The following is a 23,400-nucleotide window of genomic DNA, read 5'->3' as shown; positions in this document are numbered from 1 at the left end:
CCCGCGGGGCCGGCCATTTGTGATTTCCCCTGGAGCAATTGCATCTTTGCTGATTCTTTCTCTCCCCTTAATCTTTACATGTCTTTGTATTCAGTGAGATGTATTTTCACACTTCGTAGTAGTGTGTCCTCTGCGGAAAAACAGCAGTGACTGTCTGTGCTATTCCCCTGATACAATAGAGTCGGTTTTATTGAAGAGCAAAAGAAAACTGGATATCAAGGAAGGATATCAGGAAAAAAATTTGAACAAATGCTTGACAATGATATCATATAATCTTCTAATGGATATCTAGATGATATCGTTTTAATCTGCTTAATCTGCCGCTATAAATATGTGTCTGTTGGATTGTATTATGTTTAATCTCTCAGACATAACCATACAGAGCAGTCGCTGGTGAGTGCATGTGTACGTGAGTGTGTGTATGTGTGTGTGTGCATGCCTGCATGTTCACAGTACGTGGGTGAGAGACAGAGAAAAACCTTTTCTCTATTGTGGCGGTATTACCAGCCCACCACTCCAACTCCCTGGAGTGTTATTTTCAGCTCTGATGACTCTCAGCAAAACACACACACACACACACACATTTTTACAGACCTGAGGGCTCTATCACTGCCTCCCAGCTGCCTCTAAACCCCAGATCATGGCAATAAAAAAGAAATCCCAAGCCATTAATTTCTAGATTTATTCAGCCTTTATTTATACCCAGCCACGCCAGGGGTTTTACCAGCTAACAGTGGAGTGGTTGAGCTTGTGTGCAAGTCTATGGAGTACAGGCTGCCTTTATCTGGGCACATGGAGGGCAGCCACTTCTTCCTCCATAAACAGAGATAGGTGGACCGCGGGCTAAATGAAAAATTCAGAATCCGTGCAGGATATTTGTCTTTTCATGCTGAAATATTAATTCTATTGGTATAAGATTTGTCAGCTTGAGGAAGTGAAAACACAAGTTTGTTTTGAGTGAATAGAGAAGCTGGGAGAAGGACTCTGGACATTTCAATTCTTTAGTTTGTCTTCAAGAAACCAGAGTGTAAAACAAACACCCTTACATCTTATATATCATTGGTACTGACCTCTTTGGTGTCGCCACCTGTGAACGGTGCCCATGAGAGTCTGTAAAGGACGATGTCATTGGCTGAGTGATCCCAGCTGACCTGGAAGCTTTCTGCGCTGATGTCACTGGAGCGCAGGTTCAGAGGACCGGGAACTGGAGCTGAGAGAGGAGTAGTTGGATTTCATTGATTTTTCTTTTAATAACAACGGAGACTTAACATAACTCACTAAAGAACAGACAAAAACAACCTAACACCAAAATCATACTCAACAACACCAAATCAGACAAATACATATATTATCGCAAGGTTATCAACAGGTCATACATTCTAATAAGGAAACAAGAGGAAAAAAGAAATAAACAAATCAAAAAAATAATTAATACATTTTTTGGTTGAATACAAATTTCATTCCAGCCCTCAGCGTCAATAACCTTGATATTTTTAAGTTCATCATTTCTTTTGCGACAAAAATAAAAGTAATGTCTAATACACATTCTACATTAATAAATATTCAAAGAATCCACATTTTTTCATTTCATCCAAAAAGCTTTAACAACATGATAGTTTTTTTTACCTTGATTGTAATTATTTACACTTGATTTTTAAAACTGTTATAATTATACAGTAAATGTTTCAGGGTATAAATAAAAAGTCAACACCAGCCCTTCAGAGTGAGCAGTTTAACGGTCGCTTGCCAGAAGCACATTTCATTCAGCTGACCCAGCACTGGAGCCCAGCTGCTTGTTGCTTAAAGTGATATTCCTACAAATCAATATCTGTTAACGTGACAGAAGAGTCAGGGACAGTGAAATGACCTTTTAATGTGACTGGGCTATTATGCTGAGGTGTAAATGAGATGGGCAGACTTCCAAAATAGCAGAAGGTGCAATGGGGGTAATAAAATCCAATATTGTTCAGCACTAAGAGAGAAATGCGCTGCCTTCTAATGGTTTTGAGACTATTTCCTGAAAATTGAGACAATATTGTCCTCAGCAGAGATGAGATTGGGAAATAAAAGAATTGTCAACGAGGAACTCAAACTGGTGGAACATATTTGAAATTAAAGGTTTGCAAAGAGCCGTGAAAATAAACTAAATACTTCTTCTAATGTAACCCCACAGTTGAACAGTGACAGTGTCTTACTGGTAGTGAATCCGTCAGTGAGCGGCTCTGATTGGCCGTTGTCGTACAAGGCAAAAATGGCTACTGAGTACTCCATCAGAGACGTCAGCTCACTGAGGTCGTACGAGCTCGCTGGGCCGACCTCCACCTGGAAGACAAACACAGACACATCTCATTTACACAAATGTCTGCAGCTACTGGACGAAGGCACGTTGTCACATTGCTGGTTGGAGGATAGATTATTTCAAGTATGTTTCTAATGCAGAGGCAACAGAAAATAAAAATAAATTTTCCTCTATGTTACAGAAAACCAAAGGCAAAATCGAAAGATTATGACAAAATCCAATTCTCAGCGTGACTGACACGTTAATAAAGTTTATTCTAATTTCACATATCTTTGCTTCAACTATAGCAATGAGTGTAATTTAGCGATAGTTGAACTATAGTTAAGTATAAATCTAACTATAGGCTACAAATCCACTATAATGTGTACTTTGTAAATATTTCAGTTAAAACTATGTAAACCATGTTAATAAATTATAAAAATTAATCAGTAACAGCAAATGATGTGCTGCTTGGATGCAGTGAACACGCTAGACACAGGCAGCCATATTTATGTAGGTAATCAGAGTTTATACAACAAACACACACACACACACACACACACACACACACACACACACACACACACACACACACACACACACACACACACACACACACACACACACACACACACAAAATGCCTGTGTAATTAAAATATCCTGTTTATTTTCCAGGATGATTTATATCTATAGTCAATAATATTTTTTTTAATCTGACCTTGTCATACTTAGAAAAATAATGTCTACACTTCATTTTCACTTCCTTCCTTCCTTCCCTCCTTCCCTCCTTCCCTCCTTCCTTCCTTCCTTCCCTCCTTCATTCTTTCCTTCCCTCCTTCCTTCCCTCCCTCCTGTTTTTTCTCCTTTCTTTACTCTCCTCACTCAGTCACAGATGGCAAAAACAATCATACCATATTGAACACATTACATCTTGGAGTCGAACGTGTCATGACACTCACCTGCTCCGTGACTAGTTTGTCTGTCTTGACCCACATGATGCGGTAACCTTTGACCCCTGGGGGAGCAGGGTCCCAGCTGATGTGGGCGGAGTTATGGGTGATATCAGAGAACTGGAGGTTACTGGGAGAACTCAGAGGCACTGGACAGAGAGAGAGAGAGAGAGAGAGAGAGAGAGAGAGAGAGAGAGAGAGAGAGAGAGAGAGAGAGAGAGAGAGAGAGAGAGAGAGAGAGAGAGAGAAGGGAGAGAAGGGAGAGAGTGTGTGTTTATATGCTTGTGTGCTTAATGAGAATCAGTTTGCTGTACTGTATGTGTGTGCACGTGCGTTACTCACATGTACTTTCCTGGTTTGTTACAGGGTCACTGGCTTCCTCTCCATACATGGCGTAAACAGTGACGGTGTATTCAGTGTGAGAGGTCAACCCATCCAGCTCCAGCTCTGTCACTGCATCCGACACCTTCGTCTGTGGACAAAGACACACAAAATACAGCGTTTGACCCACAAGTTGGTTGTCAGTGCTATCAGTTCAACTTATATCTTTCTTTCTGTCACTACCTCCTTCTCGTCCAACTCTCCATTTTCTATGAGAGGTCCGTACAGCACCATGTAGCCGGAGGCCCCGTCTACGCTGTCCCATCTTGCTTTCATGGTGCTGTGAGTCACGTCAAACAGCTGCAAGCCTGTCACTCTGGGTAGAGCCACTGGAGACACACACACACACACACACACACACACACACACACACACACACAGTGTGACCACGCGCAGACAAACGAACAGCTGTTAAGTCAAATCAATCACTTTTTTGGAAATGTAAAAACTCTTATCTTTCTTCCTGCATCATAAGTGCGCCATGACTGCATTTAGGTCCGTACAGTATTCCGGGTTTTATCAGGTTTTTAAAATAGTATCCTGATTTGAATATCCTGGACAAGCCCTTATCCTGGTTTTAAGAAACCTGATTTTACTAGCTGGAGTACTTCGTAAGTAACTGGGATACTGGTGCATGATACACCTTATCCCAGTCTCTGACCACTGCTGACTACCTGCACAGGCGTGGCTTCAGCCAAGTGACGTAGCATAAACACAAAATATGGCGGCAACGAAAGCTTCCCACTTCTGGAGCGAAACCGTACTGTTGTTTCCTCCAGTGTCATGAACGTTTCAAATGTGGCACACAGCCGGATAAAAGGATGCCCTACTCATACGGAAATGTTATCTCTACCCAGCGTCACTCAACTTCATCATGATGACCTGATCCCACCAGTCACAGCTGCGTATCTTCATCCACTGTGCCCTGGTTCTGTGTGGTGGCAGTGACAGCACCACAATGGGCAAAGTGGAGGATTTGTTTAATATTTTCTGTTGCTCTCATCTCCCATTGCTGGCAATAAGGTGGATAAGACAAATCTGCAGCGTGATGATGGCATTTAATAGAGCTAAACCTGGTATTAGCTATTTTCCACAGCCACCACACAGGAATCTAAATTTCCGGTACCTTAACCTTTTAGTAACAGCTATTATCTTGTGGCCTTGGATGTTGACTGAAGCACTTGGTGTGTGGTGTTGTGCGTGTGCAGTTCTGCTACATGTGTGTTTGTGCATGAGAATAAACTTACGAGTTGTTTCTGATCCCCTCAGAGCTTCACTCCCCTCGTTTGCATACACAGCAAACACAGCCAGCTGGTACTCGGTGAGAGAGCTGAGATGCTGTAACACCACCGAGGTCTCACTGCCGTCCACCACAGCCTGCAGGGGTGCAGCAGGGCGAGTAAAGGTTTGAATGATCGATGCGAGGGGCAGAGGAGAGCGATGGGGTGCAAAAAGGGATAGAAGAAGAGAGGGGTGGGGGCAGGGGGACAGCGAACAGCAGGGGAAATGGAAAATGGGACAATAAATGTGGGAAGATGAAAATGACAAATGGAAGAGAGGAAAACAGGGAGGGAAAGAGAGATCGAAAGAGAATGGAAGAGGAAGGGAAACAATCGATTAAATGAATTGGATGAAGCACCAACGTCTAAAGCTGAAGAATTTTTGGTTTTCGCACTGAACTGAATGGGTGACAGTTGTGATACAGATTATATGTTGGCTAAGCCAGCTGGAAAGGCCTCCTCACACGAGGCTCCAGAACATCTGGTCCCTAAAAACCCAGCTAAGCAGAAGATTTAATAGGCCTTTTTTTGGGGTCAAATGTTCTGGAAAAATCCAGCAGGTGCCTCAATCAGCCACAGTATCATTTCATATTCTAGTGAGCCTTTCTAGTGAGCCTTCATTACCTTCGCCAATGTTCTGGAGAGACGTGAACAGAGGGATGAGAGAAACGAGTATGGATGAATGATATCATCAGAATCTCAAGGGAAAACTGATCTCAATCTCTACACTCAGCAGGTGGTGCAGTAGATATGATCTCTGTGCTCCTACTCAGTGAGGTATTTTTTGTGTCTCTGCATATAGCCTTTAGATTGCTGTAAACATAATCAGATTTTTTGGGGGCACTGATTGCAATAATGGACATTATTAATTGAAATTTCACACTTTTTTAAAGTGATGCATTTGTTTGTAGTGGTTAATTACTCCTGGTTAATTGTCCTGCTTAAGCTTTAAAGTTTAAAACACTTTTTTTTTACAATTTAATTATTCAATGTTCTGAGCAAAAGAAAAGAGAAAACTAAATATTCACCTCCTGTGGTTCTCCTCCCTGAGCGGGATAATAAACCACTCTGTATTTCTCTACATCTCCAGGGGCGTGACTCCATGACACCCTGAAGCTCCGCGCCACGACCTCTGATGTCACCAGATCGAGTGGTGCTCCGATCGTCTCTGGTACCTGTTCTGAAAAAATAAAAGCGGGGGAACAGGGAAGAATGAGAATTATCTTTAAAACAGAAAAATGGTGTTAAAATACAATCAAAACAGATCAGACTAGCGTGACGTCCCCTCTTTTATTTTCCATCCTGCAGCTGCTTTACATCCAAAGAGGTGAGACAGGCGCAGGGTGGAGTATCATCAAATAATTAACATGTTGTTGCATTTGGATGCTTAATGACACCCCCCCTCCCCATGAGAAACAAGAATCTTTGCATTACGTACAACCGTCTATCACCGCTTGTCTAAATATACAGGGTTTGACTCAAACCAAACAAAACCTACTTGGAGACTATGACTGCCGTTTAGCTTTTTAAGGACTTTAAGGTCATTTAAGGATCAAACAGGAGCCACAGTGATCACATTGCACTGAACCGTTACCATTTTATTTTACAAGTACTGTAAATGCACATAGCTACTCTGACATATTACTGCACTGTGTCGCTTTCTCACTGTCTGCCATTGTTTCCTTACGCTCCTTGATGTCTTTATCCTGCTGCTCCACTTGATCACACACTGTCCTGGTCAGACCCTCGACGATGGAGCTCATGATGTTGAAGTCAGCGACGTTGTAGACGTGAGTGTCTTCTGGCTCTGAGGCGATGGAGCGCAACTCATTCTCATCAGCGTTCTTCACACCTGGGAGGATGTAGAATTGTTTGGATCACATGCGGGAACAATATCAGTCTGACTTGTACAAGCAATTATCATATGAACAGACGATAGCACAGCAGGATTCATGCCACATATGCAATGTCTTGTTCTCATTCTTACCAATAGCAAACAGCTCAATCCCAGAATTGCGCAGGCTCTCTGCAGGTGGTATAACGTCATCCTGGGACTTCCCGTCCGTGATTAGGATGCCAATCTTGGGCACGCCAAGCCGTGAGCCAGACTCAGGCTTGAAGCAGTTCTCCATGATATAGTTCAACGCAAGGCCTGGAGGGAGATGGAGAGTGAAAGGGGAGGAGGAAGACAAAGGTACCAGGGCAAAGTCAGTTATTTAAAGGAAAAAAGGGGAAAGGTGCAGGGAGAGCAAGATGACGACCAAAAAGAAAAGAGAAATACAAAACACTGGTTTGGAACTTCTGAACAAACTAAATCAGGAAAACAACCTGTGAGCGTGTTTCCTCCTTTGTAGGGCAGATTCTTGACAGCGTCGATGACGGTCTCTTTATTGGAGAAAGCATTTAGATGCCACTCTATCCTCGGGTCACCGCTGTACTGAGCCAGACCTAAACACACACACACAAAATCTCACGGTTCAAATCGGTCATTTGAGGACAGCTTACACACAATAACATTTCTCTACAGCTGTGATCAAGTCTCTGTATCAGTGCAATTCAAATATGTTCAGGAACATCAGACGACAATGTTGTACCAGTGGTGTTCGACGAGGAAGAGAAGCAGGGACCCACCTATCCTTGTCTTATCGAAGCCGACATCGAAGGCGTTGACCAGGTTTTCCAGGAACATGCGGACCAGCCGGAAGTTGATCCGACCGATACTCCAGGAGCCGTCCACCAGGATCACGATGTCGGCGATGGCTTCGGTGTGGCACACAAACTGATCAGCTGGATGAGGGAGAGAGAAGGGGACATGAAGGTGAGCTGAGGACTGTCTCTGTGGTGGCGACATGAAATAAGAGGGAAGAGAAAAGATTGAAATTACGATAGATTGTTAATTGCCAAGGTGATGTAAAAGACACCTCCCAATGAAATAAATCACAGATTTTATAATTGATGTTCAGATTTCTCAGCCAAACCTCAGAAAACACAATAAACACACACCACGAGTCAGCAGGTTCCAGGTTGTCTTTATTGAACAAAACACAAACTGTGAACAAAACAGCCAGAAACATATTTTTCTAAATTGGAAACTGTGCAAAAGAGATACTGTATTTTTTGCATACGGTGACAAAACACATAATCCAATCATAGGTGACCGCCATATAATATTATACAGCCAATATGTGATGTAAAAATAATATATTTCTCTTATAAAAAAGCAACAATTTGATCTGAGGCTGAATACATTTCCCTGAAGCTCCACTGAGCTAATTGGTTCTGAATTAATCTCTCTACACAATATTGGTAAACTGACTCACTTTTCATTATAAAGACAGTTTTAAAGTGAAATCTGATCAGGAAGCCTCACACCTGGAAGTAAGTGAGGAAGCAGCTTTAATGAAGAGAGTCACACCCACACACACACTGGAGGATTTGCAAAGAAACAAATGTGAAATACACAGTTATGCTGAAGTGCACATAAAACTAAAAATACAACTACAGATTCCTCACACACTCACACACACACACACACACACACACACACACACACACAGACACACACACACACACACACACACACACACACACACACACACACACACACACACACACACACACACACACACACTAGGTCATCTATCCTAATTCCATAACTGCTTATCTTGTCACTCTGCCTAGTACGATATCCTGACAATGAATACGTCCACTTTAAGATGCATCATAAATCTGTCTTCAAAAGAAACAGTGAACAATCCAGAACATGCTGATTACGTTGGACATTTGTGTCTAAATGCAGAAAGGCGATTAAAGAGAATGCTGATGCCAGGAAATGCCAATTATTACCTGGAATTTTTGTTGTTTGTCACATTTAAAATATTGAGAAAAAGACTGTGGACATTAGGACAGGAAAGCTGAGGGTTTAATTTCTCATCAGGTTCTAGCAACAGATGTTATTTTAGTGGCTCAGTTGCATGCTGGGTAATTGCTATACTCTGGGTCCGTCCCAATTTTGTTCCCCATGTGTTCACCTCTTGATGCACTGCCATACATCAACTGTGAAATGATGCACAAGAAGTTAAGTTTTTATCTTTATTTATTTATTTATTTATTTGCATGAAAAAATAAACCCTGATTTATCACCTGTGCTATTTGTGGCATCGTCTCAGGCCCACGCAATCACAGGCTTGAGATTGATATAAGAGAGACTATCTGATGACAGTTGTTTTTAGAATGATTTTCCAGACAGAGCCGTCTGTCTGCTGTTTGCATCTATCCGACAGTTTGAACCATCCATCTGCTGCAGACGGAGGAGAGAAGACAACAAGGTCAAGACACAGAGCTGATGAGTCTTTGGTTTGCAAATGGATAACAGGTACGACTGAGTGAATATATTCTAATGATCTAAGTTGACTCTCTGAAGCATGTGCTGCATTTAAGTCCTTTTCCAAATTGAATTTCACAGCAACGAGCAGTAAACCATAGTGTCATTCCCTTTAGAAGTCAGGTGCTTTTCAGATTGCCATGATAGAAAGTTATTCAACTCAAGTGCAAGTGAAAGCATAATCAGACCACAGGCTGTACTACTAAATACTATATAATGTATCTTGCCACTTTCAAAATACTGCACAATTGATCAGTTTTTGTTTGTAAATAGTGCAATTACTTTCAATTTCTCAAGATACCAATGCAACTGACCTCATTTTGAGACCAACACGCCATGGGCGCTCAGAGAGGCCCAGATGCATTTGTTATCTATACAGCTCGGGCCTTGGATGATGAAAAAAATTACAATTGGTTTGAAACTATCAATCCTGGGATGGTTTGCACTTGGTGTGAGATAGGAGAGAGGAGAGGAGAGGAGAGGAGAGGAGAGGAGAGGAGAGGAGAGCTTGCTTAGTTCAGGTTGAGTTTCAGTAAATGGTAAAAGGCTGAGAGGCCAAAGAGTTAGAAGACTACTCTTTGTAGAGTGTCTCCCTTCTAAAAAAACAAACAAGCATGGCCTTTAAAGAAAGTCTGAGGCTAAATAACAGAAAGAAAGGAGCACAAATCTTCTCAGAAGAAGACAGTGAGAGACGATCAGAGGGTATTGGTATCTTCATTATCGATAGTAACTGCTGTTAGAGTCAGAGACAGTGGGGTCCTGTGAGAAACCATCAAGATTGACGACACAGACCGTAAACAGAGGATTAGAGGGTCAGTAATTACGGCTAATTACACCTCACTGGTCATTCCCAGGTCCATTGTTGACCGGGTGGTGAGAACATTTTGAAACCAGGCATTACACTGTGTTTCACATCTGAACCAGTAATCCAGGTTGCCCTCTCTCCTTCTCATTATCCTTGCTGCCTTCTGTAAATAGTCGGCTCAGATAGTTATGAGGGGTCATTTCAGCTGCCATTCATTCTTGCACAGTGGAAACAACGTCCATATTTGTCCACTGTAGACATCCCATCAGTAAACGTGAAACATAAACATTAAATTTAAGTTGTACTCTTATTTCTCTATCTGCTCCCCGGTCTTGTGCTTTCTCAGGTCAGTCACCAGACGAGGCAGAAAAATGGAGTCTCAACAAAACCAGTCATCTTATGAAGTTAAATGCGCTACAGGACTTTAGTAAGGGGGTGGTAGTTCATTTCAAGCAACACTAAATTTAATGTATGGTTTGTGTTGAGTAATGAAATACCCACCAACCTAATTATAGTAAGATTGCATGCATTGCAAATTTTATTGGGAGATGTCACCCTGTTGTAAAGGGAACGTGATTGTAAATGACAGTGGATCTGAAAGCTACTGCTCTGCTCAAGTGAGTTTATGTCTTATAATTTTATAAAATGTATTTGAGTTCATCAATATACTAATGAAGGCTTTTCTCACATTAAATACTTTATTTAATCTCTCACTGAAATTGAGACTGTTCAATAGCAGCCATATTCACATTGTGACTGCATCAACTACGTCCTCATGCTGCACATACTGAGCCACCGTGCTTTCAATGATTTAGCTGGAGCTGCTTTTCAATAACAGTCTTGTATTGAAACCTAATATTGCGAAACCTCCTATCGCACAAATGTCAAATAAAACTTATGTCACAGTTTGACACAGGTGAGGATCCACATGCAGATGCCAAATGAGGAAAACTCTCTCTAATTCAATTAACAGGGTTTGGTGCACCGGTAGGAAGTCAAATCCAGCAACGGTTTCAAAAAATACCAAGACGAAGACAAACAAAACTTGGTAAATAAAAGGGGGATCAACTCAAGAAAAATGCAGGAACGTAAACAGAGAAACTGACGAGTAACTGATGTGACAAACTGATTCACGACCTATGGCAGAAGAACCACTGAAATCATGTTGCATAGGTTTGTGAAACAGACACACAAGGAGGAGCAGGGAATCAAGATACACATTCATGGTGCTACACATGTGCACACTGGTGTCTGCCTCCTCCATGAATGTTAGAGAAAACGCCTCATGTCTCTTACAGTTGTATTTGCTACTGAATCCCTCCTCTCTCCCTCTCTCCCAGGCTGCCAGACGACAGCAGGCTGGTCAGAGTTCCCTCTGCTCCTTCTACACACTACTTGCTTTCTGACTTCTCTTCTGCTTCTCTACCTCTTTCCCTCCTTCTCTGTCCCCGTCTGACGCATTTCCCGCAGGTCAAAGTGCAGTTACGGGGGCACAGCAGGTCACAGTGTCTGTGTGCCCGCATGAGAACGAGGAAAAGCGTGAAAAAAGAGAAACACAGTGAAACAGAGGGAGAAAGACAGTTTGACGGTGAAACGCTGTATTGGGTTCGATGAAACACTGCAGATATATTGAAGGATTCTGTTGTGCCAAGTATTTCATTTGTTTAAGTTTACAATTACTCCTGTTCTCTATCTCTCTCTCTATCCACCCCTCTATCTCACTCTGCCCATCTCTGTGGCTAACGTAAGAGAGGCAGACTTGTTTAACAGGTAAATCTTAAACACAACACTAAATTAAACACACAAACATGGCAGAGCACAAGACATGTCAGTCTCTATTATAATATGTATGTGTGTTTCACCATATTTGCTCCACATCTGCATACATTCACTTCATCAGCCTCTTACCTCCAACATCCTCTGACATTTCTAAAATCATAGATGCAGGAATACTAGAGCTTGACGAGTTTCTTATAGTTTTCTATATAGTTTCTTCATAGTGTGTCACAGCGCAGCTACACATATTCAGGTATAAGCAGAAATTAGTGGTTTCTGTTTGTGTACGTAATGAAAAAAATTGTATTTACAACGGTAAACACATCTGTCTTCAGCCATGTTGAACATTAGGAAATTAGAGTCTTTCTAATAGTCAGGGGTGAAAGTAATTATTTATATTTACTCTTCTTGCCGTTTCTAAGTACTTTTTAGCTGTACTTGTACTTCATGAAGTAATTTTAAAATAAGAAAATTCACTCTTACTTAAGTATGTTTATACCTTAAGTATTTTAATTTGCAACAATTTAAGTCAAAATCGTCCAGAGTTTTAAAAATGTCACATGATGAAGTTAACCATGTGACAATGAGGCAAATGAAAAGATGAGTGGTGCATCACATCAGAGGTTGCAGCAGAGAAGATGCTGCTGATTTAATGCACCAATGGGCAACAATGTCAAGTAACACAAATCAAAGACTCCTACAATGTTGTGCGAGGTGCACGCTGGGTTTGGCCAAACAATGGATGCTAAAGTGCTGACAGTAGAGCCCTCAGTGTTTCTTCTATATTCACCTCTACCATCACTGAGGTGTGCAGCACTTCTCTGCTGTGTTTGATTATCCCTGCTGTGACTGCCGAGCTCATTCTGCTCAGCGCCTCAAAATGTGGGGGAGTACAGTGAGACCAGAGAGGCTGAGTGGACCAGGTGTATATTACATTGAGAAATGCAGGAGTAGCAACGATGGAAATTGGATTTGGAGCAGATTGCAGAGGACTAAGACTCAAAGAATGACATCCGGACAGACTGTACAGAGGAGAGCACTATACTGTGTTGTGCCTCCAACCAACACAGTGTTTTGTTTTGTGTTCTCGAGTGCAGCCGCTGTGGAGTTTGTGTTGTTCATACTCCTCCAACTTTTCTGCTGTTTATGTGGTGGCTTATTTGATTTGTGTCCCTTGTTTTTGCCAAATAAAATCTATGGACAACAGCATTACATATTTCCCCACTTTCAAAACCGTAATAAAGTAATTTTTACTCATAGTACATTTTAACTGACTTGTTTTATACCTGAGTAAAATTTTCAACAAGTAACTTTTAAAAAATTTAATTAAAGTAAAGCTGAAAACCATCCATCCCTGTTTGAGACCAGAACTTTAAACCCCCGGTATTACTAAGGCATAATTTGACTCTGGGTGTCGTATGTACATTCTCGTACAGTGAACCATGAGATTGGCTTAACTATGTTTGAACTTCATTTGCATAGGGGCCTATAATTAGAAAAAGATGCTGCCATCACTGAACCTGTACATGTGATTAGACGGACCGTAAACCCATGAGCGAGTGAGCGACCACATTTTACAACTCACAGCTCACAGAACAGTCTGCAGAGCTGTGGGAAAACGAGCAGGCGGCTCCCGCACAATTGAATTAGCTCGTGTGGGAGTGGAGAAATGTGGGTATTAAAAATGTGACTGCAACAATGGGAGCCACTGTCGGCTGCAGCTCATATATTTGAGCAAAGGCAGACAGGCAGTGACAAAGACAGTGGAAAGACAGAGAACAGAACTGAACACTGCAGGAGAGATGATATAGAGTAGAGTAGTATACATAGCAGTTAGTACTGTAGTACTTACAGTGGTAGCGGTATACAAATACACAAATAAAGCAAATAAAGCTCATTGAGGTTTATAAGCTACATGTGATCTGCAAAGCAAAGAAGTTTAATTAAAGAAAAGCAGATTGTTGTGTAATCTCCTATTCCCAGGATGTAATACACACACACCACACACACACACACACACACACACACAAGCATACTGATAAATTGTAGAGGTACGCACACTACACAGACAAATGCCTAAAGAGACTCACACAGCACACATTCAATCTAGAATGGCACTCAGTAGAGCGCATACCGCCGCCAAGGCCCAACAGTCCCCTTAATTTCAATCAAACTGCACCAAGCTTCACACACTCATAGATGTCAGTCCCCTAAATCTGTCCGATTTTTTTTTTAATCAAGATCTATGAATTATTCCCTGGGAAATCTGGGAAAATGTCAAAAAACATCTTGAAATGTTAAAAAAAGTGAAAAAAAACCCCAAAAACAGGCGCTGCCATTTTACATTTAATTTGTTCTTTCTTGGCTCATGTCCCAGCCTTCCACCAAGTTTCGTGGAAATCTGCTCAACAGTTCTTGCGTAATGCTGCTGACAAACAAAATAACTCACCAACAAAAAATATCATGTCACCGGTGGAGATAACAATGAAACTTTTCTGCCCTGATCCTCGACACTCTTTGTTTCTCCCTGTTCTCATTAACAGTGTTTCTTCTCAGCCGATCCTGATTTATTGCTGACCTCTATTTAGCCAGGGATCAGACAGACTGTGCTGTCAGTCCAATCGCTCTCTAGTTAAGTTAAGTGTGATTGTGTTTCAGTGTCTGGAATTAACTTTGGGCACACTGACGGACATGCAGATAGATGGATAGTAGCAGCAACTGTATCCACATCAGTGAGCACATTTCCCTTATTCTCATCAGCCTGAGTCTGATTCCTGGGTGACGCTGCTTTTAGAGGAGGACTTCACCCCCGACATAAGGCTTATTTGTTACAAAAATAATTTGACACTCATTCCCAAACAGTTAAATAGGAGTCGAAATGATTTGTGATTTATTACTCCGGTCAGAATTAAAATCAAACTTCAGAGAAATGCTGAAAATGGAAATAATATCTCACAGCGGGTGAAATGACTCTTTTCTGGTCACCCGTGTCAGAAGTTTTCTCAATATATCATTTCAGCATGAAGAGTAATAAGATCAATTTCTCCTGCCTGCTGTTTATCATGCTGAGCGTAATGGTTCAATATAGCAATTTCCCTGTGTGGTGCAGAGAAAATGTCCAACTTAAATCAATACTGTCTGTTTTTTTTTTCTGAATCTCATCTGCTCACGTGGAGGTGCTGCACCAAAGTGAGACGGAAGATGTGGATCACATTTAAAGAGACGGCGCCAATGAAACCATAATGAAGGGAAGTGCTGACGCTGCCGGACAGTTTTCCATATCACAACTTTGGGTGTGCACCTATTTAACCTCATGTGAAATAATAGATTTTAAGAGACAATTCTTATAATTTGACTTGGAAATAAGTATAAATATTATACTTAAATACTTTTTCAGCTGTAGTGGTAAAGAACATTTTGTTAAGAATTACAGGGTATAGACTTTTTGTCACAGCAGACGTTTTTCAAAGTAGGAAAAACAAAGGTGATAATGATAAGATTAACTACAATGGCAGCGACTCTGCTGTGTTTCTCTGCACCACTCTCCAGCTCTGACTGGCTGTTATATAACACAATCTTTGTTTTGATGCTATAGAGATTGGACTTCCAGATGCAGGCGCACAAAGACAAAAGACAAACTCAATGCCTTCCACAATAGATGTCTAAGAAAGATCTGCATCATCTGCCAGCCAAAGATATTGAATGCTGCTTCTTGCAGGCACGTATCCCGCAGGGCTCAGTGTGGAGAAGTAACCAAGAAACTCAGTCCGCCAAGGCAAAACAATCCTGGATAAAATCCACATGTTGTTTTATTGAGAAATTCACAAAAGTGGTAAAGAATGCCTATTTCATATCTCTGTGATAAGGAAAGTGATTACAAAAAGTTTCCTGGATCTTTAACTGCCCCTAACCTTTATTGGGTTCATCCCTGGCCCAGACACCATCTCTCCCCAACTTCAAATTGGTTCAGTACGTTTTACCTTATGAAAACATAAATTATGGCAGACATAATAAGAATAAAATTGGAATGGAAATAGAAACCCTTTATTGTTATTGCATTTCACGAAATACAATCACTGTGGACTGTGAAACACTAGGTAATGAACAGCTCATAACAATTACTGCAGAGTCATTTGTATATTGAATGAAAGTGTAAATGGCCTTAGGAAAGAAACTGTCGAGGAGTCGGTCTGTTTTTAATGTCCTGTAGGACCTGCCCGAGGACAGAGGGTCACAGGTAGTGACCACAGTGAGAACAACAGTCTTTGACAATGTTCTGTTTGTGACCCAGTGAGATGCTCCAGTGTGGAAGTCACCCAGCATGCACCTCACCAGAACCTTGAAACTGAAGCAGCTAAATGGAATTATACTGTCTCAATAACTTGTTTCCTTTAAGTACAGCATTACCTCATGTTAAGTTTGGATGATTGTAATTAACTTGTCATCATTGCTGCAGGAGATGATGTTATCTGAGCCAAAACTCCAAACAAGCTTCTTAATGGTGCCTGGGATTGTGACAGGTGAGACATGAGCTTTAATGGTCAACCATTAAATCAACATGGAGCAAAGACCACAACTCCCTGACACGGAGGTAATGTCCAGAACAGCTTCTAAATTGTCCATGAGGTGAAACTGTTTTTTGTCAATAACTTGTTATTTGTTCATTGCCTCTTAAATCGAAAACAGTGCTGTGAACGAAAAGAGTAACACAAACATCTGACTGTGGAACTGAGGAAATTATTGTTTTCCAAGAAATAAAAAAGGTTATTTCTAAAGAAAGCACCATACCAATCATCTCAACTTCAGAACTTTACTAACATCAGCCACAAAGAGGGAGTTTACACCACTGGGTTGTTTGTCCCCGAAAAAACACTGGTGCACACAAGGGCTCAAAAACTAGATTGTCTTTGTTTTATTGACTTGTTCATTCGATCAAGAGGAAGGCAGCAGATTGATACACCTGTCGTTTGCTCAGTGGCCCTCAGAGCAGCACAGACAAACATTCATATTCATCTGTGCGTCCTGTGGGTCTGCAGAGTGTGAGTGTGTGGGTGGGAGAGAGTCATGTGTGGGTGTGAATAAGTAGTGTGATGCAGCGAGTTTTTAAAGTTGAATTCCACAGCTGTTTTCAGACAGTTTGCGTCGTTCCAACAGAGACCCGCTTGTCCTCCTGATCTTTAATCCTGCCTTGTTCTACAGTCCACATCACTGGAAACACACATTCTGACGGAACAGATGCTGTATATGTTTGCTGAAAGCAATGCACAGCCCCTCTACACCTTTCTGCTTGTCTCTCCATCTCTGCAGTACCTGCCTCTGTTTGCATTGTTCTCTTCTCTCTGTGCATATTCCTCTAATCTCTGTCTAGTGCACACACACACACACACACACACACACACACACACACACACACACACACACACACACACACACCCACACGCACACCCACAACCACACACACACACCACCACGCACACACACCGACACACACACACTTCAATAACGATGTAGATTTCTATTTCGAAAGCTGAGCCCCTCTTATCGTACCTGGTTATTTTTTAGCTCCATGCAAACATGGTGAGCACTTCAAAGATGGGTGTGGCTCTTGTTTTCTTTCACTATATAATGCACTGCTGGGTTAATTATTAACTCTGCAGGAGCATGAGTTTGCATGCTGGCCAACCTACCTCTGTTTCTATCAGAACTGAGACCCCTGTGCACAGAAATGCTGTTTTAAAACATCTTTTATCCCTGCTGCTATTATACAGCTCAACAGCAAAAAAGAAGAAACTTGTAACTAAATTTACATGGACAACAATATTCCGACTAAAGACCTTATTTAGAAAAACACATTTTCTTGCTAATAAGATATTCCATTCATATTCCTGTTTACATGTTAAAGACCATAGTCTAAAAAGATTCAGAACTTCATTATTTATTTAGTGATTCCACCAGTTTTAAAACTCCACCTGAAATAGTCTAATGTACAGTGCGGACGTACAGCATTTTGGTTGTTTTCTGTCTCATATTGCAAAAACTACAACTGCTTTTTATTTGTCAATTTTATTTACACCAAGGACATGTGTCATCAAGTAGTTGGTAATGTCACAAAATTCTGTGAAAACTCCAATTGGATAATATGATGTGGTCAAGACGTATAGACATATAAAATTATGAGATTCAGATCAGAATACTCTACATGTCTTAATTCGATTATTTCAAGTATATGACCTTATTCAGGTTATGGTAATCAGAAAAAGCTGTTGACAGAGTTGTGTCTTATTCAGACTATTGGCTTGATCGGGTTACTATAGGAATATTGCTGTCCATGTAAATGTAGTCATCAACACAACATATATTTATATTTATATTTTAATGTTTCGTTTTTAATAGTCAACGGCCAACTTTTACTTAATGCATTTTTTTTACTCCTGTTACTACAGTATTTTGTATTTTTCTGAAATTATATTCCTGCTAATGTATCATGTTCTTATGTAATGCGCTGTATTATTTGTGTGTATGTATTTGTGTGTATCAGGGAAAGATACATTTCCACTAATAGCTGCATTATCGGACAATAAAGTTTTGAATCTTGAATCCTGGTCAAGCACAAACTTCTATTGGTTTGACATATATTCATCAAGTCAAATAAAGGTTCCTGTCAGCTCTTCTGTGGTGGAAAATAAGCCAGGAAACAGTGTTAGGAGGATTTACTGCTGCTAAACTAGTTATTATGAACCACTGGAAAATCAGGGGAATATATGCAAAAAACAGAGCTATGATTTTAGCTTGTACTTCACAAATGATAAACTGGCAGTTGTTGTTTTTTTTCAACCAGAAACCTCGAAGCAAAGAATGAGTCTGTCCTCAAAATAGTCGGGATGTGGTTAATTTCACCGACCTAAAAGAGCATCTGGTGTCATTTCAGAATAAAGCTCCAGGTCTGATGCGCTTTGTCAACCACAGAGTTCAAACCCCGGAGGGATCACAAGAGGCAGAAGAAGGGAGAAAAAAGGAGGAGTGGGTGATAAGGGAAATGAGGGAGTGGAGAGGGTGAAAGGGGGACAAGGAGGTAAAGAAAGGTCAGGCAGTTAAACAAAGTGGAGAAATAGAAGGAGGGGGGGCACGGCATAAAGGGATTATAAAGAAAGTACAACAGAGGGGGCTGAGAGGAATAACTGTGTCCTATAAGAGAGAGAGAGAAAGAGCAGAGCTGAAAGATGTGAGTATAATATATAAACAGCAGCACAGCAGGGCAGGAACATTTTTACTGGAAAAAACTCCACCTGCAGTGGACTCGTTGTAGCTCATGCCACAGCCACAGAACAGTGTGGCACCATATAACTTGTCTTTGTGGCCACGAAGAGCGAAGGAACAGGAACTAGAGCAGGAGGGAAAATCAAGGAGGAAGTGGGCAGTAATTATTCTAAATGACCTCTGCACTTAAGGAGTCCTTGCCACTAATGACCGAAATACCATTAGCACATCTACACACACACACTTGTTAACCGCTGTCATACAATTAGCTCAACTCAGCCTTGAACCCCCCCTTTATTAATCCAGGACAAGGACATAGACCACACACACTCTCTGTCTCTGTCTCTCTCTCTCTGTCACACACACACACACACACACACACACACACACACGTGTGAGCAATGGCTGATCTGCTCCCAATTCTCTGAACACACGTCTCATGTGTGTGAGGATGATATTTATATAAATTCAGTATTTGACTAATGTCTAAAACAAAACATAAAACACAACTTGCGATGATGGAGAAACGTTTTAGTGAGAAGAGACAAATGGAGACAAAGTGTCCATTTACCTGAGCTCGCTCTTTGTCACCTCACTTTTCATCTGGGTGTATTTTAATACTTTCTCCCCAAAACGCTTCTTTAACGCTCTCCTTACATCGCCCTTCACGCTACAGTCCATCTCATATTCATACTGTGCATTTTCACATCATCTGTGAATCACCTCAACGACATAATTCAGAATGTCTTGGAGCCGTGACACGGTTCTTTTCTGTCCCAGATGGAAAGAGAGCTGATGTAATGTTCAGAGGCATTCATAGGAACTGATAACTCACCAGTCAGGAGACTGGTCTGCGTGTGTTCGCGGTTATTTGTCTCCGTTCATTTGTGGTATTGGTTTTGGCCTCCTCACGCTATCTGTCAGCCTGGTGACACATCTCTCTGGCCACAAACCTTTTCGAGATCTAGTGTAGCCTCCGAGCATCACGCTGACTGATGAGTGAAGGAGGCCAAAGTGCTCAAAGACAGAGGGAGGCCATAAATGCTAATTCTGGAGACTAATAAGGCCATAAATAAAGCAAAATGCTCTTACAGATATGCACAGGCACACAGAGATGGAGCGATTAAGATCAAATGAATGTTAAAGTTGGGAATTAACAAGGTGATAAATACACAGAGAGCCAGAGTTGAAATAAATGATAATGTAAGGAATTAAAGTCAGCTATAAATACAGAAACCTTGCTCTCCAGGTGTGTATCTGTTACCCTCTGCAGACGTGATGGATCGCCTTTCACTATCAGAGTGGCGAATGTCAACAGAATCTCATTGGCCTCCAGTTCAACTTTAACTGCGTCTGTCCCTTGGGTTCAATCTACGTATGTGTGTGTGTGTGTCTGTGCACTCATCTGCCGTGTGCGCGTGCTGGTTTCAAGATGAAGACAGGGGAGGGAGGACGGCAGCCCTCCACTCACATCCTATTAGGTAATATGTATTGAAAAAGGCACCAAAGCATGGAGGGAGGGAGAAGCGTTTGTCCTTTATTGCTCAGTGATTTCTTCTTGTGCGTGGGTGTGTGGGGGGGGTTGTGTATGTGTGTGTGCTGCTGGCGATTGCTCAATGTACAGGGAGCTGAAACAAAGTAAGTCAACCATTTATTATTTAGTCAACCAGCAGATTGGTATTGACTCCAAAGTCAAAGTTAGTAACTTAAGACTTGATGGATATCTGCAGTTTTAATGAGCGAGGGAGAGGAGGGTAATGAAATACCAAAACAGTGTAATTGTTAAAGCATGTTGAAACTATCTGGTTGTTACACTGGAACTTATCACAAACCGTTTTTGTCTCTGTGCTTCGTCCATCCATGCAGCATTACTCTTAAGAAACTAAGTTTCAGTATCTGTTGGATCTTCATCGGCTGCAGGGCGACAACCATCTGTTCCACTACTGCAGGCTACTGACCCAGAATTGGAACAAACACAGTCGTGGACGCACCAACAGCACATGCACAAACAAAGATGTCCTCTGAACTTCTATCACCCAGCTGTCAAAATAATGGCTGTTGTTTTAGAGGAAAGACTTTTTAGGGCAAATTTCCAATGAAAATATATCACTGCTGTGCACAGGGGACCTGTAATGGATATTATTCTTGCTTTGATAAGCGAAACACAGATATTTATTCTCATTGGCTGCAGAATTCCTTACTGGATGAGACTTGCAGCTTTACTGTTAATACAAAATATAATGGAATCAAAATCTATGGTTTTTAAATTGTAATTTGCCAAATGTTGCTTTTATTGGACAGTTTATATGAAGGACGAGCAGAGAGGAAGAGAGAGGGATGACATACAAATACAACCAGTCCTTCACCTAAATGACAAATGTGTCGTCTGTCATTGCTTCCATATGTCTGTTACAAAAGTGCTTCTCCTGAGTGTTTTCTGAAATATTACCACTATGCCTGGGTCTGGTTTAGGCAACAGTGTTAAATATTCTTGGTTAAGTTTTAGGAAGATTGATGATCATGACTGAAGGGAACCGAAGCTATGTTTTTGTTTGAAAATGCAACAACTCTGCTATGGATACGCCTGGTGTCCACTCTACTCCGGAGTCTTAGAGCCTCTGAGACGAAGAAGTTTGGAAACACTGCTGTAGACCCTGTTCCCGAAGAAGACAACCACCATTAGCCTCGGTAGAACGCAACATGGATAATCTGTTTTCAAATTAAAACATAGCAGTACGGGTGCAGCCTAACCAGTATGGATGTAGCATTACCAACAACACAAATTGCCATGACAATTGTCACTCAAACACAAAAATATCAACCTTGTGGTGGCGCTAGAGGACAGATCCTATTTAAACCTAAGTCAGTGGGCTTCATCCTCTGGAGATAATGATGATCTGTCTAAAGTGCTGGGCACATTTACCAAAAAAATAACATAATTCTTTTTATTTAAATGTGACAATGAAGAGGGAATTCTTAGCTCTTTTTTTTAAGACGGACGCTGTTGAAATTAGAATAGGCGCTAACATTTTCTAGTCAACAAAGATGGCAACATCTGGAACTGACAGTATATGGTCCCTGTGTATGAAAGCATAAAATGGAATTTGTTCTGTCTTTGTGCGTCAGTCCAAACTGAAACAAATGGATGTTTTGATACTTTGGACTCACTAAGCACTGAACTGTCGATGCAGCAGGTTGATAAAGGAGCCCAGAGAGTTTTGAAATAAAACTCACAGGAAGAAATAAGAATGTAAATGTACGACAAACTTTTTTGTTAGTTGACGATTTAAGACTAGAGTACTGTAACCTAACACACACACACACACACACTTCAGTGCTCTCAATGAAGCAACTTCTCTCTGAGATATTAGAGATGTAAGATAGATTCACACCCATAAACGTTTTTACAAGGGAAACTGATATTTTCTCACTGCCCTGCTGTTTTATGATTTACCCAGTGTGTGTGTGTGTGTGTGTGTGTGTGTGTGTGTGTGTGTGTGTGTGTGTGTGTGTGTGTGTGTGTGTGTGTGTGTGTCCCACCTCTTCCCTTTGAACAGTGTAAAGAAAAGAAAAACGCTCTGTATTTAAGTTTTCAATTATTACTTGTAAAAGGAAATACAGTCCTGTGCATTCCTTGTAATTACTGGAGTTTTTCAATAGGCTTATTTGATGCTCACTAAATTACAGTCTAGAAGTAACTAATTTGACAGAATAAAATATCACCGTAAATGACTGAGGCGAAACTTGGAAATAACCTGGATGCATCTGATTCAGCGGGAAATATGCAAACTATGGGGATGTCCTTGTTGTGTCAGAGTAAATGTGAGTTATTTTTTCTCCCATAGTTTCAGTGATATTTATATCCTGCACAGTAGTCGAGGCATTTAAATGGTTGTAGCAGAAGCTATTTAACCTTTTTTTCTCTGCAGACAATGACACAGCAAGAAGGGAAAGAAGTCCGACACTTCATCTGACTGAGAAATGATTATTCAGGGAGAAAAGAAAGAAATTCTCTTCACATCTTCAGGCATCGAGCAGCTGAATCCTGTGCACAGATCCCTGATTGATTTACTGGCTGTAAAAAAACAAAAAAAGAAGCTTCAGACGTGTCTCCTAACTGAGAATTCACTCAGGAGTCCCTGACCAATGATTCAAATCGTTGACTTTTAGGGTGCAAACCTGCAAATGACTGACATCAATATGGGAAACCTGGGCAGAGTCCAAACTCCAAACCAAGGCAAAAATATCCCTTTAAGACCTTCTGCTGTTTGCTCAGAGCGCGTCTCAGT

General features: G+C 41.2%; 1 protein-coding gene across 3 annotated transcripts in view; it reads right to left on the bottom strand.

Annotated features, from left to right (window-relative positions):
- The window catches only part of col14a1a (collagen, type XIV, alpha 1a), a 133,863-nt gene that overhangs the window by 86,410 nt on the left and 24,053 nt on the right, over positions 1 to 23,400 (bottom strand). For all 3 annotated transcript variants that reach the window (XM_034612058.1, XM_034612059.1, XM_034612060.1), the window contains exons 6-16: positions 7,521 to 7,676; positions 7,218 to 7,337; positions 6,877 to 7,041; positions 6,577 to 6,741; positions 5,918 to 6,069; positions 4,857 to 4,986; positions 3,791 to 3,938; positions 3,571 to 3,698; positions 3,246 to 3,377; positions 2,196 to 2,324; positions 1,071 to 1,210 (exon numbers count right to left, since the gene is read on the bottom strand). In XM_034612058.1, coding sequence (XP_034467949.1) covers positions 1,071 to 1,210; positions 2,196 to 2,324; positions 3,246 to 3,377; positions 3,571 to 3,698; positions 3,791 to 3,938; positions 4,857 to 4,986; positions 5,918 to 6,069; positions 6,577 to 6,741; positions 6,877 to 7,041; positions 7,218 to 7,337; positions 7,521 to 7,676 — 1,565 coding nt within the window. The remainder of the gene's footprint in view (positions 1 to 1,070; positions 1,211 to 2,195; positions 2,325 to 3,245; positions 3,378 to 3,570; positions 3,699 to 3,790; positions 3,939 to 4,856; positions 4,987 to 5,917; positions 6,070 to 6,576; positions 6,742 to 6,876; positions 7,042 to 7,217; positions 7,338 to 7,520; positions 7,677 to 23,400) is intronic.

This window comes from Hippoglossus hippoglossus, chromosome 16, assembly GCF_009819705.1.
Source record: "Hippoglossus hippoglossus isolate fHipHip1 chromosome 16, fHipHip1.pri, whole genome shotgun sequence".
Classification (NCBI taxonomy): domain Eukaryota; kingdom Metazoa; phylum Chordata; class Actinopteri; order Pleuronectiformes; family Pleuronectidae; genus Hippoglossus; species Hippoglossus hippoglossus.
Note: the sequence above shows the minus strand (reverse complement) of the source record. Positions and strands in the feature narration are given on the sequence as shown.